Source organism: Talpa occidentalis, unplaced genomic scaffold (genome assembly GCF_014898055.3).
Source record: "Talpa occidentalis isolate TD23 unplaced genomic scaffold, MPIMG_talOcc4v2.1 talOcc4.17, whole genome shotgun sequence".
NCBI lineage: Eukaryota > Metazoa > Chordata > Mammalia > Eulipotyphla > Talpidae > Talpa > Talpa occidentalis.
Genome location: NW_023601754.1, coordinates 47,000,494 through 47,026,097, shown reverse-complemented (window position 1 = coordinate 47,026,097; position 25,604 = coordinate 47,000,494). Strand labels below are relative to the sequence as shown.

The window sequence follows — 25,604 nt, the reverse complement described above, 5'->3', positions numbered from 1 at the left end:
GCCAGGAAGGATGGGGGAGCCATAGGAGGGCGACAGGGCTTCTCAGGCCCCCACTCACCTGAGCCTGGGCATTGGGCTCCAGCCGGAGCAGACAGCCCACCTGCAGGGCTTTAGTCTGGATGATTCCAGCCCCCACGAAGTTCTCAGGGTTGGGGTCCACGTTGTCCAGAAGGGCAGAGCCAAATCCCAGGAGCTAGGGAGAAGGGGGTGGCAGTCAAAGGGCCAGCTCCACACCCGCACTGAAAACCCCTGGAGTGACAACTGCCCCGCTTTACAGATGGGAAAATAGAGACTCGGCAGTCAAGCAGCCAGTGCTCCCCAAAACCTAGAGGTAGGCAGGGCTGGGATCTAGCCCAGGGACACCTCTCTAGCCCAGGGACACCACATCACACTGCACCCCTTTTCTCACCTTGGCCTTGGTAACTTCTGAGTCCATGGGATGGTTGGCTTTGAAGATTTTCTGCGCCTCCTGTTGGGGGCTGGAAGCAGGGAGAGGTTGTGTTAGGGACCTGGATGCCCTGCCCCGCCCACCCCGGACCCCAGCCTCGGCTCTGCGCCCAGCCCCGCCGCTCACAGGCTCAGCTGCTTCCAGCGCTGGAAGAAGTCCTGGGCCGCCATCTCTGTGGGCTGGAAGAACTTGTTGATGGTCACCGGGAGCTTCAGGGTGATGGACTGGGGGGCACCCTCATACCTGGGGGAGAAGAAGGAGGGCTCAGGCCCCACCCCCACACAGAAGCCCCGCCCCACCGGCCGGTCCAGTGGACTCACCAGAAACGCACGGACAGGAGTGGGGGCGTCAGGAAGTCCCGCAGACACTCGATGTTGAGCACTTGCTGCACCTGCGCCCCGCCATACACCTGCGCCCCCACGCGCTTGGTCTGCACGGCCAGCTGTGCGCGCCTCGTCAAGGAAGGCAGAGAAATGGGGGGCGCGCCAGGGGTGCATATGGGGGCAAGTCTCAGCCCGCTGCGAGGCCCTGGTGGTTCAGAACACCCCAGCAGGCCTGGCCCTCCATCCCTGCCTCATCCCACAAGGCCAAGCTACAAAGTCCCTAAGCAAAACCTCTGCCCACCACTTAAGCACCCCCTCTGGCCTTCCGCAGGGGGCAGGGCAGGAGCCTGGCAGGGCACACATCACACTGCACCTAGAAGAGCGAGTCCACTGACTCTGAAGAGTGGGGACCCCAGCTCGCAGCGTGGGCGACTGGGCAAGCTCACCTAAAAAAATGGACCATGTCCCCTGCTGTGTGTCAGCGGGGCGGCCACACTAAGACAGTGCCTACCTGGAGGTCTGCAACCCCAGCGAGGCTTGCGGCCCTGCCCAGCACAACATGCGGCCCACAGGCCACCTCTGGAAATGCTGATGATGCAAGCAGGAAGGAGCAGGCCCACCATGTGTGGGGGTCTCAGCTGGCTAACCGCGCAGGTGTAGAAACCCGGGCCCGGCAGAGGGGGAGGGCGGGAGTGGCCCAGGCACGTCCTCTGTGCCAGTCAGGCTTGCCTTCCCACAGGGAGGAGGTGGAGCGCAGCAGAGGGCCTGGGCGGCCTCACCGGGGCAAGGTGACCAGCCCCGTCTACACAGAAGGTCCTGGCCAGCACCGAGACCCACAGGCCTGGCCCTCACAGGAGAAGCTGGACTGGGGGCCATGGAGGCCAATGAAGCACACGAGGTCAGGACCCAGGAGGGACAGCCTGGGGCTAACCCAGGCCTAGGGCAGGGGAGAACACCCCCACAGGCCTGTGACCACCGCCGCCATCCCTGTTCTGGGGGACAGAACGCACAGATGTGGCTGTGCCCGGCTCTCCAGCCAGGAAGCAGGACAAGGATCTGCACCCGGCAGACAGGAAGCAGACCCGCGGGGCAGGGCTGGGCCAGGCTGAGGATATGGGTCTGGAGGTCTCCAGGGTGGACAACGGTGGGTGAGAAGTTCTGGAACTGCATGGAAGTCTTGTTGCCATAGAAGAGATACATGCGGCCTGTGGGGGAGTGGGAGGCATGTCTCCACCCCAGTTCCTGAGCCCCCTCCCCTGCCGCCTCCCAAGTCCCCGTCCCCAGAGGACCCCGGGCGCACCCAAGTTCTGCCGGAACTCTGACTTGACTCCAATCTGCAGCAGCTGGTTCTCAAACAGGACCCCGTTGTTCTTGCAAACGAACCTGAGGGCAGTGGGGAGCTCAGGATATCAGGGGTGCCTGTCTGAGCCCTGTGCCATGCTCCCCGCCTAGCCCTACCCCGCCCCGCCTCTCCCGGGACTCACTTATTCAGCAGTTCATCGGCTTCGGGGATGGGGGGGCCGACATCCTCGGGACCTGGGCTGAAGGAGCAAAGCGGTGAGATGGGGGGTGGGGGGCTCAGCAGGCTAGAGACAAAGGCCAGAGCTAAGGGGGGGAGGCAGGAAGAACTGAAAGGAACCCCAGACACACACTCAGATTCCCCCAAAGAACCTCAGAGAAGCCAAGAATCAGACTGACAGTCGCCACCAACGGGAACAGGACCCTGGCAAGTCCGCTATCCCTGCCCCCCTGCATCAGAGGACCCCCAACTCTCACGCCTCTGCAGCTCATCAGGAACCCCTTGACGAGAGTTCCCAGTCCCCAAACCCTCCCTGGGGACATCAGAGTCTGCCCCCCAGCCCCGAGGCCGCCCCTTACTCAGCAGCTGGAGCCGGGTCAGCCAGCAAAGTCATGGGGCTCTCAGGGGCAGGCGGCTCCAGCTCGCTGGGCCGTCCAATCCCAGAGCAGACAAGAGAAGACAGGCGTGGCGGGCAGCCAATCCCAGAGAGGCAGCAAGAGGGCCGAAGAGAGAGACAGAGAGAGAGAGAGAGAGAGAGAGGGAAGAGGGAAGGAGAGAAGGGAGAGCAGGCTGAGACCCGGCGGCGGGAAGGACGACGAAGGGCGGCCAGGGTCAGCAGAGAGGCCAGAGCGGCCAGAGGGAGGGAGAGGCAGTGGCAGGGGACAGAGGACAGGGACAGGAGGGCGCAGTGAGTGGAGGGGCGGCCCGGGGCAGGGCCCGGGGCGGTTGGCACCTGAGGAAGGCCTCCTCTGGGGTGGGCCCCAGGCTGGGCTGGGCAGCAGGGCCATCGGAGAAGACGTCCACCAGCAGGTTCCCCGCACCCGAGGGAGCTGGGGGTGCGGCTGGGGGAGGGGCTGCCCGCAGCCCCAGGAGGTCAGCGGAGGGCGAGGGTGTCGACTGCAGGACAGGCAGGTGACAGTGAGAAAAGGTGAGGCCCCGGCCGGCCCGCCCCTGTGGCCGCCGGGGGCCTCACCACGGTGCTGGGGGTGGGCTCCACGCCCCCGTTGATGTCGTTGCTGCTGGGGTCCCTGCGGCCGTCATCCAGGGCGCTGCCGGCCCCGGGGCCCTTCTTGCGCTTCAGCTTGGCCAGGATGGACGACTCGCGCTCGGGGAAGGGCGGCATCTCCTCCAGCACCGTGGCCTGCGGGGCGGGCGGCAGCGGTCAGGGCACGGCCAGGCTGCGGCCAGGCGCGGGTGCGGCGGGGAGAGGTGCGGGGACGGAGCCTGACCAGGACGTCGGTGCTGGCCACCGAGCTGAGGGTGAGGTACTCGACGGCGCGCTGCTGCAGCTCCACGTCGGCGTTGCGCAGCTGGGAGCCGGCCCGCAGCACGCCCTGGATGGTGGCCTTGGTCTCGGGGAAGAGGTTGATGAACTTGATGTAGGTGGACAGCAGCAGGGCCCGTGTGGCGACGCTGCACAGGTGGAACTTGGAATGCAGCAGGGAGAACTGCACCGGGGGGCTGTGGGGGCAGGGGCGTCAGCGGGCAGCCCCACGGCCCCGGCCCCAGCAGACACGGTGCCGCCCTCGGAGGCCCCCGGGAGCCCTAGCCGACCCCGGGGCTGTGGGGGTCACCATGCCATGTCCCCCAGGCTCTAGGGAGCTGGGATGGTTGGTAACTAGTCGGGGTGGGGGTAAGGGTATTCCTTGGTGCCCCACCATCACCAGCCCAGTGATAACTGGGGTCCCCCAAACCCTGGACCCCTCAGAAGTGTGTGTTTACTCCTCACCTGGAGCGGGGGTCCCCAGCAATCAGGTTCCCAAACTCCCCAAGGATGTAGCCGCCGACTTTCACCATGTTCTCGTGGCAGGCTGGGGCCTGGAGCGCCTGGGGGACGGGGTGGGTGAAGCCTGGCTGAGGGGTGCTCGGGGCTGCCCAGCCCGCGACTCCTGTCACCATGTGGAAGGCTCAGACTATGAGGTGGTGGTTTATAGGTGGGGAAACCAAGGCACAGTGGCTGTGTGACTGGCATCTGCTCACGCTGGGAGTAAAATGGGTGGACAGACCCCCTTTTCTGGGGCAGAGGGAAAGGAGAGCTGCCGGGTTGGGGGCCAGTAACCAGTACTGGGCACCCCAACCAAGCCATGCAGCCCTCCCCTGGGAGGCCCAGGCCGGGCTCTGAGGAGAAGGAAGCAGGACAGTGGCAGGAGTGACCGGCCGCCCAGCGTGGGGGAGGGGTGCTGACCTCGAAGACAGTCTTGGCGGCGTAGCCCTGGACGTCGTCGCGGTTGGTGACGATCTGCAGCACGCGGTACCACACCTCCTCGCTCACGTAGTCGCCCGCGATGCGGATGAGGTTGAGGATGGTGTCCACGTACCAGCTGTAGTCCACGGCGTACTTCTCGGCCAGGATGGCCACCTTCAACACCTGCGGCCGGGAGGGGCAGCTGTGGCTGTGCCCACGGGAGACGTGGGCTTGCGGGATCGGGTCCCGCCAGCAGACCCCCAGTGTGGCCGCCCCTCCGGACTCACGATCTCCTCCCGGATGGCGTAGTCGGCCGTCTCCAGGTACCGCAGCATCTCCGACACGATCTGCTTGGCGTTGCTGCGGTCGCACATGGCGTACAGCAGGTCTGCCGCCCGCTGCCGCACGCTGACGTCCCGCTCCGTCTATGGGAGGAGCAGGTAGGGGGTGTTGTAGGTCCCATCCCGCACAGGGCTGGCCACCCAAGGGCCTCTGAGCTCCAGCCCTTCTGAGGGGGCAAAGGACACAGGCTGGGAGGGCGCAGGGGCCAGGCGATGCTGAGGGGGCACCTTGAGGGCGTTGATGACGGTGTCGATGTGGGTCTTGACGGCCTCGTGGGAGAACTCAGAGCTGGCCAGTGTGCACATGCTCTCCAGGGCCAGGTAGCGCAAGTTGGTCTCCCGGTGCTGCAGGAACTGGCCCAGCTGGTTGCAGGCGCGCACCAGGAGGTTGGGCTCGCTGCAGCGGGAGGGACACAGGTGGGTGTGACTGGGGGCAGCACCCCACACCTGCCGCAGGGCCCAGGTCCCAATGCATGCCTTCTATTCGAGTCAGGCCCGCGCCTGCTGACCCAGACTCTGGGGCACTGAGCCCGAATGACAACATGCAGCCTCAGCCCCGGGGGTCCAGGCCCCTAGACCCTCCCTCAGCCCCAAGAGTCCAGGCCTCCCCCAGCGTGCCCCTCCTGGGCCTGGGCGCCACCTGTCATAGTGGATGATGAGGCTGATGGTCTCGAAGAGGATGGCGTTCTTGGCATTGGAGTGCTGGACCTTCTTGGACTTGGGCGGCTCCTGGGCCTTGTTGAGCACGGTTTCCAGACACTCCACCAGGCGCCCCTTCACGGCAGCATCCTCTGCGGAAATGCAGCCCCACTGAGCTCTCCACCCACCACCTGTGGTGTGGGGCCGCAGCCCTGCTCCCAGCTTCCTGGGAAGGGCGTTAGCTCTGCAGTGAGGGGCCGGGTTGCGCTCCCCAGTCTTCCCAGGCAGGTCCCAGACTTGGGCTCTGAGCTCTGACCCCACTGGGCAAGAGGATCCACCCCATGAGCCTCAGTTTCCCCTTCTGAGGCACCAATGTTCTAAGGTTTCCCACAGAGCAAAGAAAGCTTTAAGACTCTTTCCTAGAGACATCCCGAAACCAGGCTAAGGGCCAAGTCCCCCTGCCAGAAGAAAACAATGGCTACCAGTACCCTCTCAGCCAAAGACCACCACCTACACACATGGTGGGGCTCCTGGGCTGGGGGTGGGGATTCAACAGCCACAACTCAGCCCCCACCGACAGATGCCAGGCAGAAGCTCCCGCCAGCCCCATCACTGCTGCTCCCGGAATGCGCAGCGACACCACGCAGACAGAACAGCCTGGTGTGTTCCAGCAAAGAGCTGCACCAAATCCACCAGGAAACCCACAAGACAGAGAAAGAAGCCAGAATGTGGGGCCCCCTTCAGTTCAAACTCTCATGGTTTCTCCAAAACCCACAACCAGGGACACGGGAAGCCCTAATAGAGCTCGGCCAAGTGAAGCAGGATGGTGGGAATCGCCCCTGGGCCTACAGGGTAACCTTGGGCAAGAGGTCCCCTCTCCCAGCCTCGGTACCCCCATTGGGTAAACAGGTGACCACAGCCCCAAGGTCACACAGCAGCCTTGCAGGGGCCTGGGCCCACAGCAGGGGACCAAGACCTCAGTGATCTGATTCTCTGGGCCCTGCAGGCTGGGGGCAGCTCCCCACACTCCCATGCTCCTGCCTCCAGCTGCGCGCCTGCAGAGCCATTCTGCACTGACCAGGGCTCAGAGCTCCTGACACAGGCACCGCCTGCCAGTAGAGGAAGCCCGCGCCCAGGCCCTACCCGTGGGCTTGGTGGTACCTGGCGGGGGGTAGCACTGCAGCAGCCTCAGGAGCTTCACCGAAAGCCAGGGTGCGGGGACGAAATAGTAGGTGTAGTCCTGGAGGTCAGTGGAGGCAGAGGACACGATCTGGGGGCAGAAAATAGGGGGTAAGGTGTGGGCTGGGGCACAGGCAGGTGGCCGTATAGGGCACCGGCACTGGATGACCTCCAAAGGGGGTGCAGTCCACGTGAATGCTCTTCTTGGTCCAGGAAGCAGAGGCCGAGGAAGGAGAGAGGAGGCCTGGGACCCGCGGCGCCACTGCAGCCGGCCCGCACTGTGGGTGACTGTGTCAGTGCTGGGGCAGGACGCCTCTGCTCCCGCTCTGTGCCTGAGCAACCCGGGCCACCTCCGCTGCAGCACAGGCCTTCCTGGCTCACTGCAGACGGGTTCCTTGTGGCTGGCCCCAAGCCTGGGTGCCCTCAGGGGCTGGAACTGGTTCTGACCCTTTTCTGGAACCCCTGGCCTAATTAACACAAGGCCAGTTACAAGCAGGACTCAGGGAATAGGTGGGGAATTAAATTAATGAGAGCACAGGACTGTTTTGCCTCCTAGCAAACTCCTACTCAACTGTAAAAACCCCTTCTCTGGGAAGCATACCCATTGTGCTCTGATCCACCTCTGGACAGTAAACTGCCTGATCCCACTAAGCCTGTCTGTGTCTCCCTCACCGGCCAGCACACAGCTGTGTGGTGAGTGAATGAAACATGAGAGAATGGAAGGGCTGGTGTGTGGTTCTCCATGGTTACCTGCCCAGAAAACATTCCCATTTATTCCAAGTCTCAGTTGAGGAATCACCTCCTCCCCCAGGAAGACTTCCCAGATTTCCAGGCTAGGGTAACTGCCTGTCTGGGGGGCCCATGGGCCCCAAGTTACCTGCACAGCAGCACAAGCCACCCCTCTTAGGACAATGTGACTGGGGGGTGGAACAGCCACACAACCCTCCTGCCAAGAGGAAAGGAGGCCCAGGGGGCACGCTCACCCCAGCGCCCTGCACCTGCCCACACAGCCAGGGTCAAGGGAGGCCTCGGCGTGTTCCCAGGACAGGGCAGGGGGCCGGGAGAGCAGGAGGAAGGCATGAAAGGGAGGTGCACGGGAGCAGGAGGAAGAAAGAGGTGGAGGGGGTCTGGAGCAATCAGGTGGGTGTCAGGGCAGAGTGGGGGGCCCTGGTCATCTGGGTAGGTATCACAGAAGGTCAGGACAGCCGCTCTTCCTCCCAGGGTGTCCGCAGGCCAGGCCCTGTTCCACCCCTCAGCCCAGCAGCCCTGCTACGTTCCAGCCCCACTGAACAGACAGTGAAAGGAAACCACCTGCCCAGGGCCACACAGCCAGGAAGTGGCCAAGCCGGGGGACACTAACCCAGGGCCTTTCAGAGAGCATGGGGTACCCAGGGAATAGAGCCACTCACCCGGCTCAGGCGAGACACGGCCAGGGAGATGCACGTCTTGAAGTCGTCTGGGTTCTTCTTGCAGAGACAGGTGATGAGGCTGACAGCGGCTGTGACCACGCCCTGCAGGGGCAGCGAGCAGGGTCACGTGGGAAGTAGACTGTGGGTCTGAGTAGACTGAGAAGCGGGTACAGGTGTGCAAGGGGTGTCAGTGGGCGTTTCAGAGCCCATGGACATGGTGGCACTGGCCTGGGGGTCTAGAGAGGCCCTGGGAGGGCTCACGAATCTGGGGGAGCCCTGAGGGTGGGGACTGAGAGGGGCTTGGAGTATTGGGGACGGCACTGGCTGGGCCCACAGTGGGCTTTGTGGCGATCTCTGGGTGCCAGAGACAGAGGCTGGGATTTTCTGAGCAGTCAGGTGGGCGCTGGGGACTCTGGATAAGATCCCTGGACAGCCAGGTGGGCGTCAGGGAAGGAAGGAGGTTCTGCACGGCTGGGTGGATACTGGGGACACTGGACCAGGGTCTCGAGGTCCCTGGGTGAAGACGGAGAAAGACGCGGGGTCTGGAGCAATCAGGTGGGTGTCAGGGCAGAGTGGGGAGCCCCGGTCATCTGGGTGGGTATCAAAAGAATGGGGAGCCCCGGGCCTGCAGCCAGGGGAGACCGAGTGGCGGGGCTGGCGTAGGGCAGCAGCCCTCAGTGCAAATTCTCACGGCTCCTTCAAAACCCACAACAACCAAGGGGGACATGAGAAGCCCTAAGACAGCTCTGCCAAGTGAAGCAGGATGGTGGGAATCGCCCCGGGGCCTGCGGGGTAACTGTGGGCAAGGAGTCCCCTCTCCCAGCACCGGCTCACCATGTGCTGGTCGTTGAGCAGGTGCACCACGCGGGCCGTCCACTCGCCCATGGGCACCAGGTCAGGCGAGGCCTTGTAGAGCCGCAGCAGGCACAGGGCCGCGCTCTGCTTCACGCTGTCCATGCTGTCCCTGTGGGGGCACAAGGCGGGGGAGCGCTCAGTGCCACCCTGGACCGGCACGCCCCCCCCCACTCCCTGCTCCACGAGCAGGGCTGCGGAGCCAGGGCCCAGGCTCAGCTGCTTCGTCCTCCACACGGGCGCATCTCCATGGCCTCGCGGTCTACGGGCAGGGCCTGGCAGCGCACCCAGCCAGGCCGTGACCGCGGGGGACTGAACACTTACTGGCGCTGCTGGGCGCCGGGCGCTGTGGACAGAGCAGGGGACGTGTTGGTCCGAATGTCTGTCCTCAATGAGCTGACGTTCAAGCCAGGCAGTCAGCCCCTGCAGGCGCTCACGCCAGATACTACTGGGGCGGCTATGGCGCAAACAGGGCAGGCGGGTATGCAGGCAGCAGGCACGCTGTTCCAGAGAAAGGCCTCTCTGATGAGGGACCCAAAGTGGGTAACTTAGTGAGAAAACACCCGAGAATCTCTGCTCAGAATATCCTGGGCAGAGGGGACAGCCCGTCTGCGGGCCCCAGGGCAGGAGGCACCGGTGGTGGGGTGGGAGGTCAGCGTGGCTGCAGCCAGAGGGTCGAGGGCTGGAAGAACAGAAGAGGGTGAGCCGGGCAGAGCCTCTGGGCTTCTGTGCAGAGGGGAGACGGAGTTGCTGGGGGACAAGCCGGGAGGCCCAGTCCTCTTGGACAGCAGCGAGCCCGGCTCGTTTACTGTCTTCACGACAAGCTGCAAAAATCGGCGCTGTCCTGGGTCACCTGACCCAGGCTGCGTCCCTCTGTGGCCACGTGAAGAGGTCAGAGGGGGCAGGTCAATTAGCTGGGTGGCCACAAGGGCAAGAACACAGCCCGCGTGAGAGGCTTTATTTGCTTTTGGAGCCTAGAACACTAAGGCGACCCGCGCCGGCGAAGCAGAAGCCACTAGCCCTAGAGCTGAGCTCTCAGGGCTGCCCTGGCAGGGATACCCCAAGTACAGGGGCTGCTTAGGGGCACAGGGCCCACCCTGAGATTCAAAACTCCAACCATCTGAGAAGAGCCTCCTCCCTGCTGTGGACGCCCATGATTGCCACTCAGCTGCGCCACATCACACTTCCTTGCCCTCAGCCCGCAAAACGTACTGCTTCGTTCTCTATCCTCGACTCCCGTCCCCAAAACCAACACATCCTCATCCCTTTGATCGGGAGGCAGTTTATCTTCTACTTTCTCACCAAGTGACTTGTAACCAAACCCTGGGGTCATGCTATACCGGGTCACGCATGTTGGGCAGTGAGTGGGTCCGTTCCAGGACCTTTTTGGCCAAAACAAGCTGCCATGAGTTGATGTGGGCTGAGGAGGGGAGACACAAGGGAACCCTCCAGACTCTGACTTGAGGGACATGGTGAGTGGCAACACCCTTTGCTGTGTGGGGGCCCAGAGCAAGAAAAGGGGGCACTGACTGCGAGTCCAAGATCAACACCAGACGTATGGAGTTGACATGCTAATGAGACACCGGGGGAGACGCTGCCTGGGGCCCTGGGCCCACAAGGCCAGATCGTTGCTGGAGCCCCAGGTTATGTGGCCTCTGGCAAATCCCAGGTTATGTGGCCTCTGGCAAATCCCCGACCTCCTACGAGCCCCCATAGTGTTCCTAGAGTGGAAACCCAGCTGCCCTCTGCAGAGAGACGATGCCTGGGGAGGCTGAACAGCAGCCTCCAGAGGCGCCCACATCCTAATGCCCAGAAACTGTGACGATGCTCCCCGACATCCAAAGGGAACTTCAAAGATTTGATTACATGAAGGGGTCTGAGACGATTCTGAGCTGTCGAGAACACCCAGGCTGTGGCCTCCAGACAGAGGTCTTCCCAGGAAGGACAGGTTTTTGCTTCTCACTGGTGACTGGGGGCAGGGCCTTCACCTTGAACGCGACCCTGTGCTTTGCCCCAGGCGGGTCTGCAGGAGCGGAACTGTCCGTCACGGTCAGTCCTCATTCCTCGTCGCAGCTGCAGCAACCCAACCGGAGGCGACCGAGTGGCTCTTTCCTCGCACCGGCCTGGCAGACGGAGCCCTCAGGCTGCAGCCACAGGTGGACGGGGCCGGGCCACCTCGGGCCACCTCCGGGCAGGCCGCCTCTGGGAGGACGTGGGGTGAGGCCGAGCACGGCCAGCAATTCTGCGCCCGCACGCCCACCTGGGGCAAGGCGCAGAGATGGGTTTGAGGTGCCGGCCCTGCCCTGTGGCCGTCGGGTTAGAGGCAGAAACCGGCAGGTCTGACCACGAGATGATGCTCTAGGAGCGGCAGCCGCCTCCCCACCATCCCCATGCCTGGCCTGCAAGCTCCAGGCCGGGCTGCTCCAGGCACTTCTGCCTGTCCAGGCCGAGCCCTCGCCACAGCCCTGCGAGGAGGTGGGGCCCGTCACGTCTCCTGTTACAGGTAAGGAAGCGTCCGACAAACATCAAAGGAAGGAACGAGAGCTGTTTATCAACGTGGTTGCATTAAACAAAGACTGTGCGACTCTTTAGATCAAGTCCAAAACCACATAATAGAGGGGCGTGTGCCCAGACCAAAAGGGCAAGAGCCGCCTCGGAAACGCATCATCAAGTTTGGGGGGCCCAGGAGGGAGGAGGGGAAGGGCGGGCACGAAAGGGGCGGGAACTCAACCGAAACCGTTTCCCTTTTTGTTTTTCCGAAGCCAGGATGCGCGCTGGCTCGGGCCGTGCGGCGCGAGGCCGGACTGACGGCAGCGGCGGGGCGGCCACTGCCAGGGGAGGCCGCGAAACCTCGCGGAGCATTCAGAGAAATAACAAGGAGGTGAAAATTAAAGAGCCAGGACACCACGTGACCTGGCGATGCCGCGCCTAGGATGGGCGCGAGGGCTGCAGACAGTTCCCACCAAGCCAGGCGGTGGGGCGGTCCCCGTGAGTGGGCCCGTGGAATGTGGCCGCCCAGACACGGGCTGTTATTGTTAATATCACTCCTGGGGGCCATGAAAGGGAAGGCGGCCATGTCCCAGGCTGTGACACGGACAGACGTCAAAGACATGACGCTGAGTGAGCCTGGTCACACACAAAGGCCACGCAGTGCGCGATGCCATCGATAAGACACGGGGGACAGGCCAGCCCAGTGATGGCAGGCGGGTTAGTGGCTGCCTGAAGCTGGGAGAGAGTGTGGGGAGACTGCTAATGGGCACGGGGTTTCATTTTGGGCTGACGAGAACATTCTGGAATTAGCAGTAGTGGTTATGTAACATCGTGACTATAGCAAAAACCATTGAATTGTATATACTTCCAAACAGCTGAAATGCTGAACTTTACGTGACTTTTATCTCGCATTTTATCTCAGTTTAAAAATGTATAGCATGGGGGTGGAAGGAAAAAAGTATCTGCTCATAAGAAAGCTTCCTCGGTGCCCCAGTCACTGCCAAGGCCACTCCCAGGGTCCGGAGCACTTCTACCTCGACCCTGCTTGGAGTGCCCAGGGACCCTGGTCCGACTTAGGTCAGTGGCGATGACCGTCCTATCTGGAAGTGTCAATAGCACAGCCGTGGCTGGCCCCGCGTCTCCTCCCCAGGAAGGCCTGGCACACTGGAACATCCCAGGGCTCAGACTCGTGTCGCCTCCCTTCTCTGCTCATCTCCTCTCCTCTCCTCCCCGAGGGACTTCACGTGAGTGACCCATGTCCTCCGGCACAGAGGCCCTGGGCCACGGCTGCCCCCCAACCCCCACCCCGTGAGCCCGAGGAGCGAGGTGACACGTGTGTAAATTACACCTCAGGTTACGCCAGCTCGGGGCTCACCATCAGGGGCCCAGGGGCACAGATGGAAACACCTTGGCCAGGCGGGCACTGAAATAGGTAAATAAGTTTCCTGTGTTGCTTTGAAAAGTGGAAAGTTCCAATGCACCTGCACTGTTCTTAGGGTCCAGGGCACATCCTCTCTCTCTGGCCCCGACTCCCTGCCGTCCAACCCCACGGTCCGCTCAGACCAAGCCCGACACGGCCCACACCAACGCCGGTGTCTCGACACCCACCCCACCCCGCCCCCGCCCCGGTCCTGCCCGTCGTCCCCCCTCGGCACCCGCCCCGCCAGGTCACCTCCGCTCCTGTTGCGTCGCACATGTCAAGTGAAATCTGTCCGGTCGGCCTGGCCTGAAGACGGCCCCCTCTCCCGACTATCTCTGCAGCTCCGTCCCGAGCCTCGGGCTGCAGCAGGCCTCTCGACGGCCTCCTGCTTCCGCCCTGCCCCGCCAGGCTCGGTTTCTGGCTGGGATCTGGGAGCCGCCTGAACTGAGCGCCAGCCCCGTGCATGGCTTCTGGGGCCTTCCCAGCGTCACCTGTTCAGCAGCGCCTCCGCCGCGTCTCTCCCCCCTCCTTCCGGACGCTGCGTCGCGGGGCATCACTTTCTCTGGGCGCCCTTGGAAATCTTCCCTCTTCTGTCCTCTGGGCCGCCCGCGCGTTCCTTTCTCCCCCTCAGCTACCGGCCTCCTAGCGCTGGCTCTGGCCGTCTGGTCCGCCACAGCAGGTGCTTCGCGCCTTCAGCTCTCAGGGCGGCCGGCCACGCCCGCGCAGGGCCGCTGCCGTCTTACTCCTCTTTTTCAAAGTGTCCTCTCGTTTCGGGACAGCCGTGGACACAGCATGGAAACTCAGTCGACGGCTCGTTCCCCTGTCCTGTTGGCTGCTCCTCCCTCGTAGCGTCTCCCGGCCCGGGTGGAGTAATTTTCGGCCGGGAGCTACTCGGGAGACGGGGAGCTCTGGCCATGGCAGCCGCCGAGGCCTGCGGGACGGTGGGTTTCTCTGGGAAGGGCTGGCTCGCCCCTGTCAGGCATGGGCACTACCAGTTTGGTTTCAGGATCTGGGGACCCGCCAGGTAGCACAACTCAGGCTGAAAACCAGTATGTGGGCTGCCAGTTCAAAACAGGTCATTTTGCTTCTAGCTCCCAGGGCGGTTTATTTCTAGGTCACCCTCACTTTGAAGTGGGGCCTCCGGAGCCTCTCGCTTGACACGCTTTGTCTTCTGTCCGCAGAAGCGGTTCCCAAAGTGACGCCCCAGGTCCCTCAGGCCGGCACAAGCCCTCTCAGCAGACCCCAGCTTGGGCACTCTGCTCATCTCCGGGTGCCGCCGGTGTCCCCCCAGCCTGTGGCTTGTGAGCATGTGACTCCCCGCTTGCTGGTGAAAACATAAACGCCGTTTCCTTCCCGCTTTCACCCACACTGACGGCGGGTTTCAGCCAGAGCTGTCGGGAACATAGTCCATCGCGTGGCCGGGGCACAAGCCTACCATCAGCCACGCCAGGTGTGGCCATCCTTGAAAACGGCAGAGCCAACCTTGCCCCCGCTGGCTCTCACCACAAGCGCTGCCCCTCGCTCCCCACACTGCAGCTGCAGAGACTCGCTCCCAAAGGCCACGCCTGCATCAGGGCCGTGCCCTTCTGGACGGTCACACCTGGCCGCGGCTACCTCCCCGCCTCCAGCGCATGGCACAGAGCAGATGCCCAGGACCAAGATGGATGAATGGATGGGCACCCTCGGGTACAGCCCACCCACATCTCTGTGGGGAGGCTGCCTCAGAGGGTGGCCCTAAAAGCACACAGATTCCAAGCCCATCGGCCTCACGTCCTGCTGGGAGACCCTGCGTAGGTGACACAACCTTTCTGAGCCTCCAACTTGCCTGAGCCTTGTCTCCCCACTCCCCCGCACACACCCGGGGCTCCAAGGTCTCACCCAGCCACCAAGATGCGAGGGATGTCGGAGGCAAAGGCCTCGCCCATCTCCCGGCTGCCCACGTTGGCGATGCAGTGCAGGGCCAGACACATGAAGGTGGGGTTGCGGCTGGCCAGGTCATTCTTGATGGCGTTGTTGATGAGGCGGATCAGTTCGGAGTTGGAGTTCACCAGAACGGAGATGAACAGGTAACCCTGGATGGGGAAGGATGAAAGGGGGGGCTGGGAGCCTCGTGGCTAATTAGACCCAGGCCCCAAACCTCACCCTGCACTGCAACCCCCTCCGCTCTCAGACATGGAGTCCAGGCCCCCAGACCCTCCTCCCAGACTCACTATTTGCTTCTCTGTATACTTGTTGGAGCTAAGCAGGTTCACGGCCTCCATATGCCCAAAGTCAATGTCATGGCCAAGCAGGAAGATGAAGAGCAATTTACACACATATTTTTTCTTACTGTAGCCATCCAAGGCCTTGTCCCCTGAGGGCAGAGGAAGGAGGAAAGGAGAGGCAAAATGAGGAAGGATCACATGTAGCAACCCCAGGGATCTCAGGCCCAGGTCCCTCCCCTCTCAGACCAGGAATCCAGTCCCCAGCCCACCTTTGAACTTGGAGCGGATGTTGGCCAGTTCCTTGTTGATTCTCTTAATCTCTGCCTCCTTGCTCTTACCTGGGGAGGAGAAGACAGGGCAGGTGGTGAGGGTTGGAGGATTTAAGCCACCTGCTCTCACGTTCCTTGGGTAGGATCCTCACCCCGAAAGGGCAGACTCTCCCTGGGAGCTTCAGGGAGGCGAGAACCATGGCTCCTGGTGTCTGACCCCACACACACTCCAGAAACACCTCATTCCTCCCTCCAGGGTCTCTAAACTGTTCTTTCCATGGGCACTCCTGTTCCCACCCATAGCTCTGACGAGTGCACCAGCCCCCAGCACTGCTGGCCTAGCCAGAAATAAGTCACCAATGGATGAATAAACAAATGCATGCCAAAGCGAATGAACGCATGAATGAGCGAGGGTTATGTGCTCCCCTGTTTAGAGGTCCTTCCTCAGCTCCTATTCCCAAGTTCCAGGGAAGCTCCCTCAAGCTCAGCTGTCACCTCCTCCAAGAAGCTCCCTCTGATTACCATCTGTCTTCTGCAGAGTCTGTTTCTTTCTACTTAAAAAAAAAAAAAAACGTAGCTACTGTAGAAAATCACCCCTCTCACTCACAATACATGCCCAGAAGACAGAGCAGTTCTAGGGCCACCCTTGGGCTCCCACCTGGTCTGTCACCTCCACCTGAGCTCCTGCCTTCCAGACCACTCCAGAAGCTCTGTGAGGACAGTGCCAGGGCCTGCCTTTTTTTTTTAAGATTTTATTTGTGGGGCCTCCCCTGGTGGCGCAGCAGTTGAGCGCTGGGCTGCGAAGCTGCCTGCAGACTCTGCAGCGCCGGTTCGATCCCAGGCCTCTCCTGCGGTCCGCTGCTCCCCTCAGCAGTGTACTTTGTCTGCCTGTTCTGTTCTCCGCTCTGGCTCTGGTGAATTCTCTCATCCTCCCATGCTTCTGACTGTGCCCAGTACTTGTATAAATAAATAAATAAATCTAAAAAAAAAAAAAAAGATTTTATTTATGCATACAAGAACTGGGGTGTAGGCCAGAGGTGTAGAGTGAAAGGATTAACCAGACAGAGTAGGGAGCGGAACAGGCAGATCTACTGAGATACACTGCTAGGGGAGCAGCGGGGAGACAAGAGAGGTCTGCTGAGCCATGTGGGTCAGCGCTCTGGCTGGGGAGCGAACCTGGGCAGCAGTGGCTGGTGAAAGGTTGATAGTGCTGAGACTTAAACCCCTGCAGCACCAGGGAGGCCCAAGGGCCTGCCACTTTTTCTGGGTGGCAAGTCCACACTCCAAGGGCTGAGTGCCCGAGCTCAATGAAGGCAGGAAACACCCTTAAGAGGGTGGGCCTCCCTGGTGGCCTAGGGGTTAAGTGTCAATGCTACCACCTTGACAGTCCTTCATGGCAAAGTGGCCTATTACTCCCTGCACCTCTGCTCTTCTTACTCCAAAAAAAATAAGTACTTGTCCTTAGGAAGGGGCGGAGGGCCTGGGGTCCAGCACGGGGTGTCTGATGAAGTGAGTCCCTAGTGAGCAGCCTGAACCGGCCCATGTGGCCCCAGAGGTCATCTGATCCTTCATTTATTAATTACACGGGCCCAGAGGCCCTGTCCGCTGGGTCTGAGCCGAGCCATGCCTGGCACCCGGGACCCAGGCCAACTATTACCTCTGATCGGATCCGGCTCCTGCCCGGGCAGGGGCAGGGGCCAGACTGTCCCCACACCTGAGCAAGAGCTGCTGATAGAGGTCGCCCAGGAACAACGTGGGCCTTGGTGGGGGCTGCAGGAGGAGGGACACCTGAAGACCATGAAAGATGAGGAGGGTTCATGGGCGAGAATGCTTGAGGGGGGCTGAGGGGGCCAGGATTCCCTCTGGGAGCAGGGCAGGAGTGGGAGTTAGAGAGGGGCTTCAGGCCCATCCGAGTCCGAGCTCTGTTCTAAATTGCTCCAAAGACTTGTTGTGAAACTACTCTGTAGGCACCCAAGAGACAAAACCCAAAACATCTTTTAGAAATGGACTGTGAACCACACCCAGCAGCCGGACTTCCCAGATGGGTGGACAGCCGCGTGGCGGGTAAGGCGCTGGGGCCAGAGACCCTCGGAGCCCCAGTTAAACCTCTGCTAAAAGCTTTGAGAAACAGCCAAACCAATCTACGATGCTGCGTGACCCAGCAGAGGGGTGGGGACGAGGGGAGCGGGGGTGGGGGCGGCTGGGAGACAGGGATGCTGTTCCTGCCTCTGGGGGCCTGGTTGGCAGCTGTGGGCAGGCCGAGAAAATCCGGCGAGCTCATTACTTGTGGCCTGTGGGCTTCTCCGAAGAGCTGCTATTTCCACACACATAAATGCATCTCCATAAAGTAATAGCCTGGGATATAAATATATTCTAATAGGGAAGTAAACCAATTACACAGAAGACAGCATCAGAGAGGGACCATTTAAAGGCCACTTAAAACATGTATTTTCTTCCTTAAACAGACTTTTACTTACCCACCTCCCTCTGATGCTATCTTCATCACAGAAAAGAATTCGCAGAGCATCAGGTCTCCAAAAGAGAAGGGATGTGGGCCTAGAGGGAGGGCAGCCTGTCCGAAGGCAAAGCCACTGCCGAGGTCTAGAGGCCAAAAACGGGCTGGGTGCCCGGGACGGCACTCGGGGCTTGAGGGAGAAGGGCACTGGAGCCGCTGGGCAGAACCAGCCAAGGGTCCCCAGGGGCCGCCTGCACAGGGATGAGCTCCCCATCATGGGAAGCATGCAAGCATGCTTTTAAAGCATTTTAAAGCATCTCCTTACCCTCAAACATTCCCTGGGCCAGACTCAGGGAGGCCTCACACCTGCCTTGCTCTTGGGGAGCTCCTGGACCGGAGCAGAGGCCAACAGGGGCCATGACGAGTACTTGGTCAGAGGTAAACGCAACAGGGCTGAAAGACTTCCTGGTGCAGGGTTCCTGGGATCTGAGGATCCACAGATGAGGCCGAAAAGGACCAACCAGCAGCCAGAAGGCGCGCTCTGTGCAGGCAACGGCGGGCATGGGACTGTAGGCCAGAGCCACTGGGAGCCAGAGCCGCACCTCCCTATGAGCCTGGGAGGCGCAGACCCCTCCAGAGCTGCTGGGCATCCTGAGGGGTGGGTGCAAAGGAGACCACCCCCCAGCTATAGGGAGGAACTGGCAACGCTAAGGACCTACCCGACCCCAAAGCTCTGGCTGGGGATAGCCCAGCCTGGCATCAGGGTAGTCACCCCATAAACCATTTCACAGGGGTGACACGGGCAATGGCATTTCCTCATTACAAGACCTGTGACTGTGCAGACACCACCACGCACAACGCAAGGGGCTGAAGATGCCCACCCCGAACGGGGCACAATGTAACGTGTCTCCTACACAAGCCCCTCCTGCCTGGGGCCTCACAGGGGGCGCTGGGAGGTGATGCTGGCTGGCCCGGCACCAGGGTCAGGTTCAGCCCTGGCCCCTCACTGTCCAGCATGGCAGAGGGGCGAATTCCTCACTTCCTTTCATAAACTAAAACTTAAAAATTGCTCCTCCATTTAGGTCCTGGAAAAAGTATGTTTGGAGAACCTTGGGCAACTCATGAATCTAATTTTTCTACCAGAATGTTCCATACTCTTGGTACACAGCAAGCGCTGCTGAAGAAAATAATGCCTGTGGGGCCTCCCTGCTGGCCTAGGAGTTGAGTCTCAGCACTATCACCACTGCAGCTGAGTTCGATCCCTGGCCAGGGATCTGACCCACACAGCTCAGCAGACCTCTCCTGTCTCCCCGCTGCTCCCTCAGCAATGGATTTCAGCAGATCCATCTGTTCTGCTCACTGCTGTCTCTGGTGAGTTCTCTCACTCCCCGCAACTCTGTACCCCAGCTCTTCTACACAAAAATAAAGTCGTTATTTTTTTTAAAGGTCTATTTTTTATGCATACAAAAACTGGGGTGTAGGCCAGAGGTGGGGGGTGAGAGGATTCACCAGAGACAGAGTGGATCTACTGAAATACTCTGCTGAGAGGAGCAGTGGGCGAGACAGGAGAGGTCTGTTGTGCCCTGTGGGTCAGCTCCCTGGCAGGTGATGGAACTCAGGCCGCAGTGGCTGCCCATAAGCTTCATAGTGCTGAGACTTTAACCCCTGCACCACCAGGGAGGCCCAAGAAATCTTTAAAAAAAAAAGAAAATAACGCCTCTGAGTGGAGATGGGCATCAACAACCACACTCATCATTTTAAAAGCACTGATTATGTAGGCCTCCTCAGTAGCGCAACGGGTTGAGCTCAGTGCTGTGAAGCTGTCCACAGCCTCTGCAGCGCAGGTGATTCCCCGCCGGCCAGGGAGATTCCCACATGGTGTGGCAGACCTCTCCTGCCTCACCTGCTGCTCCCCTCAGCAGTGGATTTCAGTCAGTCTGCCTGCTCTGTTCCCGGCTCTGTCTCTGGTGAATCCTCTCACCCCCCGCACATCCGGCCTGTACCCTGGTTCTTGTATAAAATAAATAAAATAAAATAAATTTTTTAAAAAGCATGGATTACATGTGGGAAATGATGGCCTGGATGCCTGGATGCTCTGGGGTAAACAGGTAACATTCAAATTAATTTCACTAGTTTGGTTTGCTCTTTGTATAGCAAGGCTGCTGGAAAATCTGAACTTCCAGTCGCGGCTGCATGAGGGCGCTGGGGGATAGGGCTTCTATTATCTGGAGTCACCACCCCTGAAAACATCTTATCAGCTCCACTCAGGCCCACACCAGCCCCCTGCAGCACAGCCCTGGGGCTGATCCCTGTGCCCTCAGCCCCATCACAAAGGCAGCCCAGGGCAGGGAGGCACATCTGCAGGGTCTGGAGCAGAGCTGGCGGGTGTGGAAAGCCCACTGAGGCGGAGGGGACATGGCTAGCAGTGGGGCGGGCCTGGATCTGTCTGTCACCAGTGCCTGGTGGCAGGCAACTCAAGACTGAAGCAGAAGCCGTGGGGGGAGTGGGTGGTGGTAAGGGAGTCAAGGCCACGCGCTTGCTGGAGACTCTCCAAGCGATAACTACTCTTTCTGGTCTCTCTATAGCTGTGAGGAGGCGCCGGTGAACCCCAGAGTTGAATCCTCTCCCCCCGTCTGGCTCTAGGAAAAGCTAAGTTGTCCCCTGGCCCGCCAGGCCTTGCACCATCCAGTCCTCCAATTCCCTACTGCTCACCCTGCACCCCTTTCATAGTTCCTCCTGCCCTCCAAGCAAAGTCCTGCCTCAGAGCCGATGCACAGGCCTTCCCAGTGCCTGGAATGTTCTCCTCCAGAACTGTGCAGCCAGGGCTCACCCACTCCACCATTCCAGAGTCTCTGCCCACAAGTTTATTTTATTTTATTTATTTATTTTTTTTAATGGAAAGCTGACCCCCGCAACTGACATCTGTTTCTTTTTTTTTTTAGAGGCATGAATTTTTATTTATTTATTTGTTTGTTCGTTTATACATGCACTGAGTACAGTCAGAAGCGCGGGAGGGTGAGAGAATTCACCAGAGCCAGAGCAGGGAGCAGAGCAGGCAGAAGGACCGAAGTACACTGCTGAGGGGAGCAGCGGGCGGCAGGAGAGGTCTGCGCGCCATGTGGGACCCTCCTGCGGTGGCTGGGGAGCAGCCGGGGATCGAACCGGCGCCGCAGAGGCCGCAGAGGCTTCGCAACCCAGCGCTCAACCGCTGCGCCACCTGGGAGGCCCTCTGCCCACAAGTTTAAAAGCACCATCCCCAACTTTGTCCCCACACCCCCTCCCTGCTGCGTCCTCCCAGCACTAAGTGCCCCACCCGGATGCCCAGACGCTAGGTGCATGTCCTTGTGTGTGAGGGTCTCCCTGCAAGGAAACACATGTGCGCTCCCGGGGCTGGGGCATCGCAGGCTTGGCACTCACAGTGCCAGGCCCTCGAAGGGTGCACAGCGAGGGTGGGCACAGTCAGTCACCACCTTCCTGCCACCAGCAAACATCTCCCAGGACTCCGGTGGGCCGGGTCCTGCAGAGGAAGGAGCCAGGGAGCAGGGACAGGTCACATGGGACCTGTGCGCCAGGGGCTGGGGGAGATCTCACAAAGGATAAAGGTCAAAATGGGGTGAGCGCTAGGAAAGGTGACAGCCCAGACACCCTTCCGTTCCCTCACTCACACTCTCCTCCAGCAGGGAGGCGCTGGGGCCCAGGAGAGGAAGCGCCCCAGCCACAGCCCTGGGGAGCTGCAGTCAGATAAAGGCCAGGAGGCAGGATTCCACTAGACAGGGCAGACCACACCCTCAAGCTGGGCCCAGTCTCAACCTCTCCCCTTCTTATCTGTAGAATTTGCCCTTCGGAGCCCTCCTTCTGGAAGCTTGCCTTTTACCTCCTTCTGGATCCTTCTCCTGGCCTCTGTGGACTTCAGATCCTCCAGCAGGATGGCTCCACACGCACATATCTGCTTTCTCTGGGCACTGCCCCAGCCACCTCCCTCATCCCTTCATTCCCCCTCACTCCTGCTCAAGTCCCTCTCCAGAGCACTAGGGACCAAACCTAGCTGACCTCTGCCGGCACCCCCAACCTCAGACCCCATCCCTCTCCACCCCAGCCCCATGGGCCTGCGCTGAGTCTAGACCAGACCTCAGGACCTTTGCACTTGCTGTCCTCGGCCTCCACAGATCTTCCGCACCTCCCCGGCCCAGCTCACTCCTCCATGTGGTCTGAGCAGTCACACAGGACAGAGCGGCCATTGTGGCCCTCTCCCCCACTGCGCTTCAGAGCTCTCCAATTTTTTTCCACGTAAAAAAAAAATATTGAGATACAGCCCACACACCATAATTCACCCTTTTAAAGCACACGATTCAGAGGGGTTTAGTATTTTCACAATGTTGTGCAACCATTGCCAATACCTAATTCCAGAACATTTTCACCAACCTCCCCCAAAAAATAAGAAAAACACCCTGTACTCATTAAGTCACTCCACATTCCGTCCCCACCCCCCGGGCAACCACTAATCCGCTTCCGGTCTCTATGGATTTGCTGTTCTGGACCTTTCATAGAAAAGGAAACCTAGGGCCTCCCTGGTGGCGCAGGGGTTAAAGACTCAGCACTATCAAGCTGTTGCCAGCCACTGCGGCCTGAGTTCAATCCCCGGCCAGGGAGCTACCCACATGGCACAGCTGACCTGTCCTGCCTCACCCGCTGCTCCCCTCAGCAGTGTATTTCAGTAGATCTGCCTGTTCTGCTCCCCACTCTGTCTCTGGTAAATCCTCTTACCCCCTACACCTCTGGCCTACACCCCAGTTATCTGCATAAACAAGCAAATCTTTTTTTCTTTTCTTTTTTTTTTTTAAAAGGGAATCCGACAATCTGGCCTCTGGGGTCTGGTCTCTCACTTAGCATGAGGTTTTCAAGGTTCAACCATACATATCAGAACACCATTCTTTTTCACAGCCAAATAATATTCCACCGTGGGGCTAGACCGCATCTGTTTATCTGTCCATCTGCTGGTAGTGATCTGATTGTTCCCATTTGGGGGCTACCATGGACAATGCTGACATAAACATGGGTTTACAAGCGTGAGAGGGACAGCTGGTACTTTGGGCTGTACCAGCCCCCTCACAGGGAGGGGAGCAACACACACTTGCTGTGCAAAGAAAGGACGAGGAATGAATCCCTGAGTCCAGCCCCAATTCATCTGCCAGAACTACCTCCACGCGCCCCAGCCCGAGTCTCTCCTCTGTCCTGTGGCTTTCCTCTGGGGTCCTGGGGTGACCCCACCCTGGTGTCTCTTCCCTTCTCACCCGTCCCGCCATCCAATCCCTCTGCAAATCCTTCCAAACGTGTCCCCAATCCAGCCACATCTCACCATTCCCTCCTCCCTCAAATCAAGCCAGCACTGTATGTCACCTGCAAGCCTGCAGCAGCCCCCCACGAGATCACCCGCTTCCGCTCCTACTGCTTGAGGCTGCTGCCTTCACAGCAGCCAGAGGAATTATTTTAAACCACTGGTCAGCTCCTGCCCCTCCCGTGCGCACAACCTCCCTGCTGCCTCGCTTCCATGGACGAGCACAGCTCAAAGCCCCACTCCACCCTCGGGCCCCTCTGGCCCCATCTCCTGCCTCTCCCGCCGTGTTTGTTCTCTCGCCTCCCTCCTGGGCTCCAGCCACTTGCGTCCCCCCAGACCTCTATCTGAGCACACACACGCTGAGCTGAACGTGCTGCAGCCTCAGGCCCACGCTGCCCTTTCCCAGATCTGGCCTCCTCTCGCCGCCCAGATCCACAGGGTTCACTTTCGCACTCCATTCCACTGTCGCCTCCTCACTAAGATCATCGCAGGCACCCTAGTGTCCTGGTCCCCAGCTCTGGTTTCCTTCCTGAATGTTTCTCACAGCACCAACCATTGGCTGACACTGTACCAGCTACGGGGGTTCCGTGTTTACTTTCCATCACCCGCACAGCACGGGAGAGCCAGGGGGCGGGATTCTTGTTCCCTGGTGTAGCCCCAGCGTAGGGAACAGTCTGGTACACTGCAGCGATCAAAAAGTATGCGTGGAATGAATGAATGCACGAATGAATGAGGCTTCTGAGGCAAGATGTGCTCATCAGCGGGGCTTGAGCTGACAAAACCTGCCTCAGAGAGGATGAGGGACTTGCCTGGAGCCTCTTTGCTTTTGTAGATATCAGAGGCCGTGCACACCTATTCCTGACACCCCCTCCACCCGAAGCCAAAGTCTCCAGAGCTCCACCCCTTTCCTACCAACCATAACAGTGCTCATAGGACTCAACAGTTTCTATGCCTGCTGCTCACTGAGCAGCTACTGTGGGCAGATCCTGCCAGCCCCACTAAATTTCAAGGTAATCATTGGGGACCCAGCAGAGACAGCTCCTGAGCTGCAGTGGAATAACCACAGTAGCCGAGATGGGTCTGCTGCCTGGAATGTGAGAAAGCCTCCCTCCCCTACGTTCTATTACTACCACCTCTTCAGGAAGGTGCCAGCAGCGGAGCTTCCTGACAGATGAGGAAACTGAGAGAAGTCCCTCATTCAAGGTCACACGGCTAGGAAGTGACGAGGCTCAAACTCAAACCCAGGGCTGACTGACCCCAGAGCCCACGCAGATGCGGCCACCGAAGCTCTCAGCAGCTGCAAACACCAACACCCGCTCCCAGGAGTTGTGAGCTGACTTGGTGCCAGACCCCTCATGGTCACGACAATCCTCTCCTGCTGGTGATCACTGTCCCCGTATTGATGTGGTCAGACGGGAAAAGGGTTCCAGACTCAGGAATGGCTGGCTCCCTGGCCCCTATCTGGGACCAGGTTTTCCCCACCCCCAGAACGCAGCTTTCCAGATCTCTCTCCCAAGGCCCTCACTGACCCCTTCTTTGAGCTCTGGGCTCTCCCCCTTCTGGCACACTCCCCAAGCCCCCACATTATCACGTGCCCGCCTTTCCAGCCACCCCCTGTGTCTCAGGCTCACCCAAGCCTCTCCACCTGCAGCTGCATAGCCCCTGGAATCCCATCCCCTCGTAACCCCTCCAGCCCCCATCTCTAGTGGTTTCCATGCCGCCTAAACAATCCTCCCTGGCAGAGCCCCTCTCCCCCTCACCAGGGTCCTCCTACAGCCCTCCACCTGCCCGGGCCTCCTCCCCAAGCTACTGGACTCTCCATGGCTCCGAGGACCCGGAGCACTAGCCAGAGCCTGGGGACCTATCTAGGCCCTTCCCCGCTATGACACCCCCTCACCCAAGACCTCGGCCCGGCCCCAGCAGGCTTCCTGTGTTTCACGTCCTCCCGGTCCCCTCTGGCCTCCTTCCACTATCTCTCCACAGGGGACTCCCCACCCATGCACCTCCTTCCCTCTCCACCGACAGCAGGATTCCTCCGACTCCGTCTTTCACACGACCCCCCGCCCCGCCATTCCATCATTCCCAGGGGACACCCCTACGCCCCCATTCCCAGGACCCCCCCAGCCTCCTCTCCTTTAAGACCCTCCCGGACGCCCCAGCCACCCATGTCGTCACCTCGGAGCCACTCCATGACACCCTCAGCCCGTCCATTCCCCCCACCCCCAAGTTCCCCTGGGGGCCTCTCTTTCCCTTCCCCCTGCGACCGCAACAGCTTTCTCCGCCCAGGGCCCCTCGGTAGCCCCCGAGCCCCTCCATTCCACGCTCCCCCCGCCTCCGGTGTCCCCCGGCCGCGCTCTCACAGTTCCGGATGTCGGAGATGAACACCGCGAGCCCCCGCATCCCATCGCCCTTGGACACGGCCGGCATGATGGCGGTGGTGTCGGCTCCAGGCCCGGCCGGGCAGGGCACAGCGCAGCGGGGGCTGGCAGGCGGGGACCGGGAGGAAAGGACCCCAGGCAGCGCCGAGGAGCCGAGC

At 60.5% G+C, this 25,604-nt stretch overlaps 1 protein-coding gene across 2 annotated transcripts in view; it reads right to left on the bottom strand.

Moving 5' to 3' along the window:
- AP2A1 (adaptor related protein complex 2 subunit alpha 1) overlaps nt 1–25,604 on the bottom strand; it is a 26,191-nt gene extending 587 nt beyond the window's left edge. The window contains exons 1-23 of one of the 2 annotated variants that reach the window (XM_054697310.1): nt 25,429–25,604; nt 15,279–15,347; nt 15,016–15,158; nt 14,684–14,877; nt 8,878–9,007; nt 8,044–8,145; nt 6,617–6,725; nt 5,457–5,607; nt 5,045–5,213; nt 4,763–4,900; nt 4,476–4,658; nt 4,020–4,117; nt 3,520–3,751; nt 3,264–3,431; nt 3,024–3,187; nt 2,650–2,715; nt 2,256–2,312; nt 2,072–2,154; nt 1,888–1,976; nt 769–893; nt 575–691; nt 410–479; nt 59–193 (exon numbers count right to left, since the gene is read on the bottom strand). In XM_054697310.1, coding sequence (XP_054553285.1) covers nt 59–193; nt 410–479; nt 575–691; nt 769–893; nt 1,888–1,976; nt 2,072–2,154; nt 2,256–2,312; nt 2,650–2,715; nt 3,024–3,187; nt 3,264–3,431; nt 3,520–3,751; nt 4,020–4,117; nt 4,476–4,658; nt 4,763–4,900; nt 5,045–5,213; nt 5,457–5,607; nt 6,617–6,725; nt 8,044–8,145; nt 8,878–9,007; nt 14,684–14,877; nt 15,016–15,158; nt 15,279–15,347; nt 25,429–25,495 — 2,859 coding nt within the window. In that variant the 5' untranslated portion in view covers nt 25,496–25,604. The remainder of the gene's footprint in view (nt 1–58; nt 194–409; nt 480–574; nt 692–768; nt 894–1,887; nt 1,977–2,071; nt 2,155–2,255; nt 2,313–2,649; nt 2,716–3,023; nt 3,188–3,263; nt 3,432–3,519; nt 3,752–4,019; nt 4,118–4,475; nt 4,659–4,762; nt 4,901–5,044; nt 5,214–5,456; nt 5,608–6,616; nt 6,726–8,043; nt 8,146–8,877; nt 9,008–14,683; nt 14,878–15,015; nt 15,159–15,278; nt 15,348–25,428) is intronic. The other variant, XM_054697309.1, reaches the window with a different exon arrangement.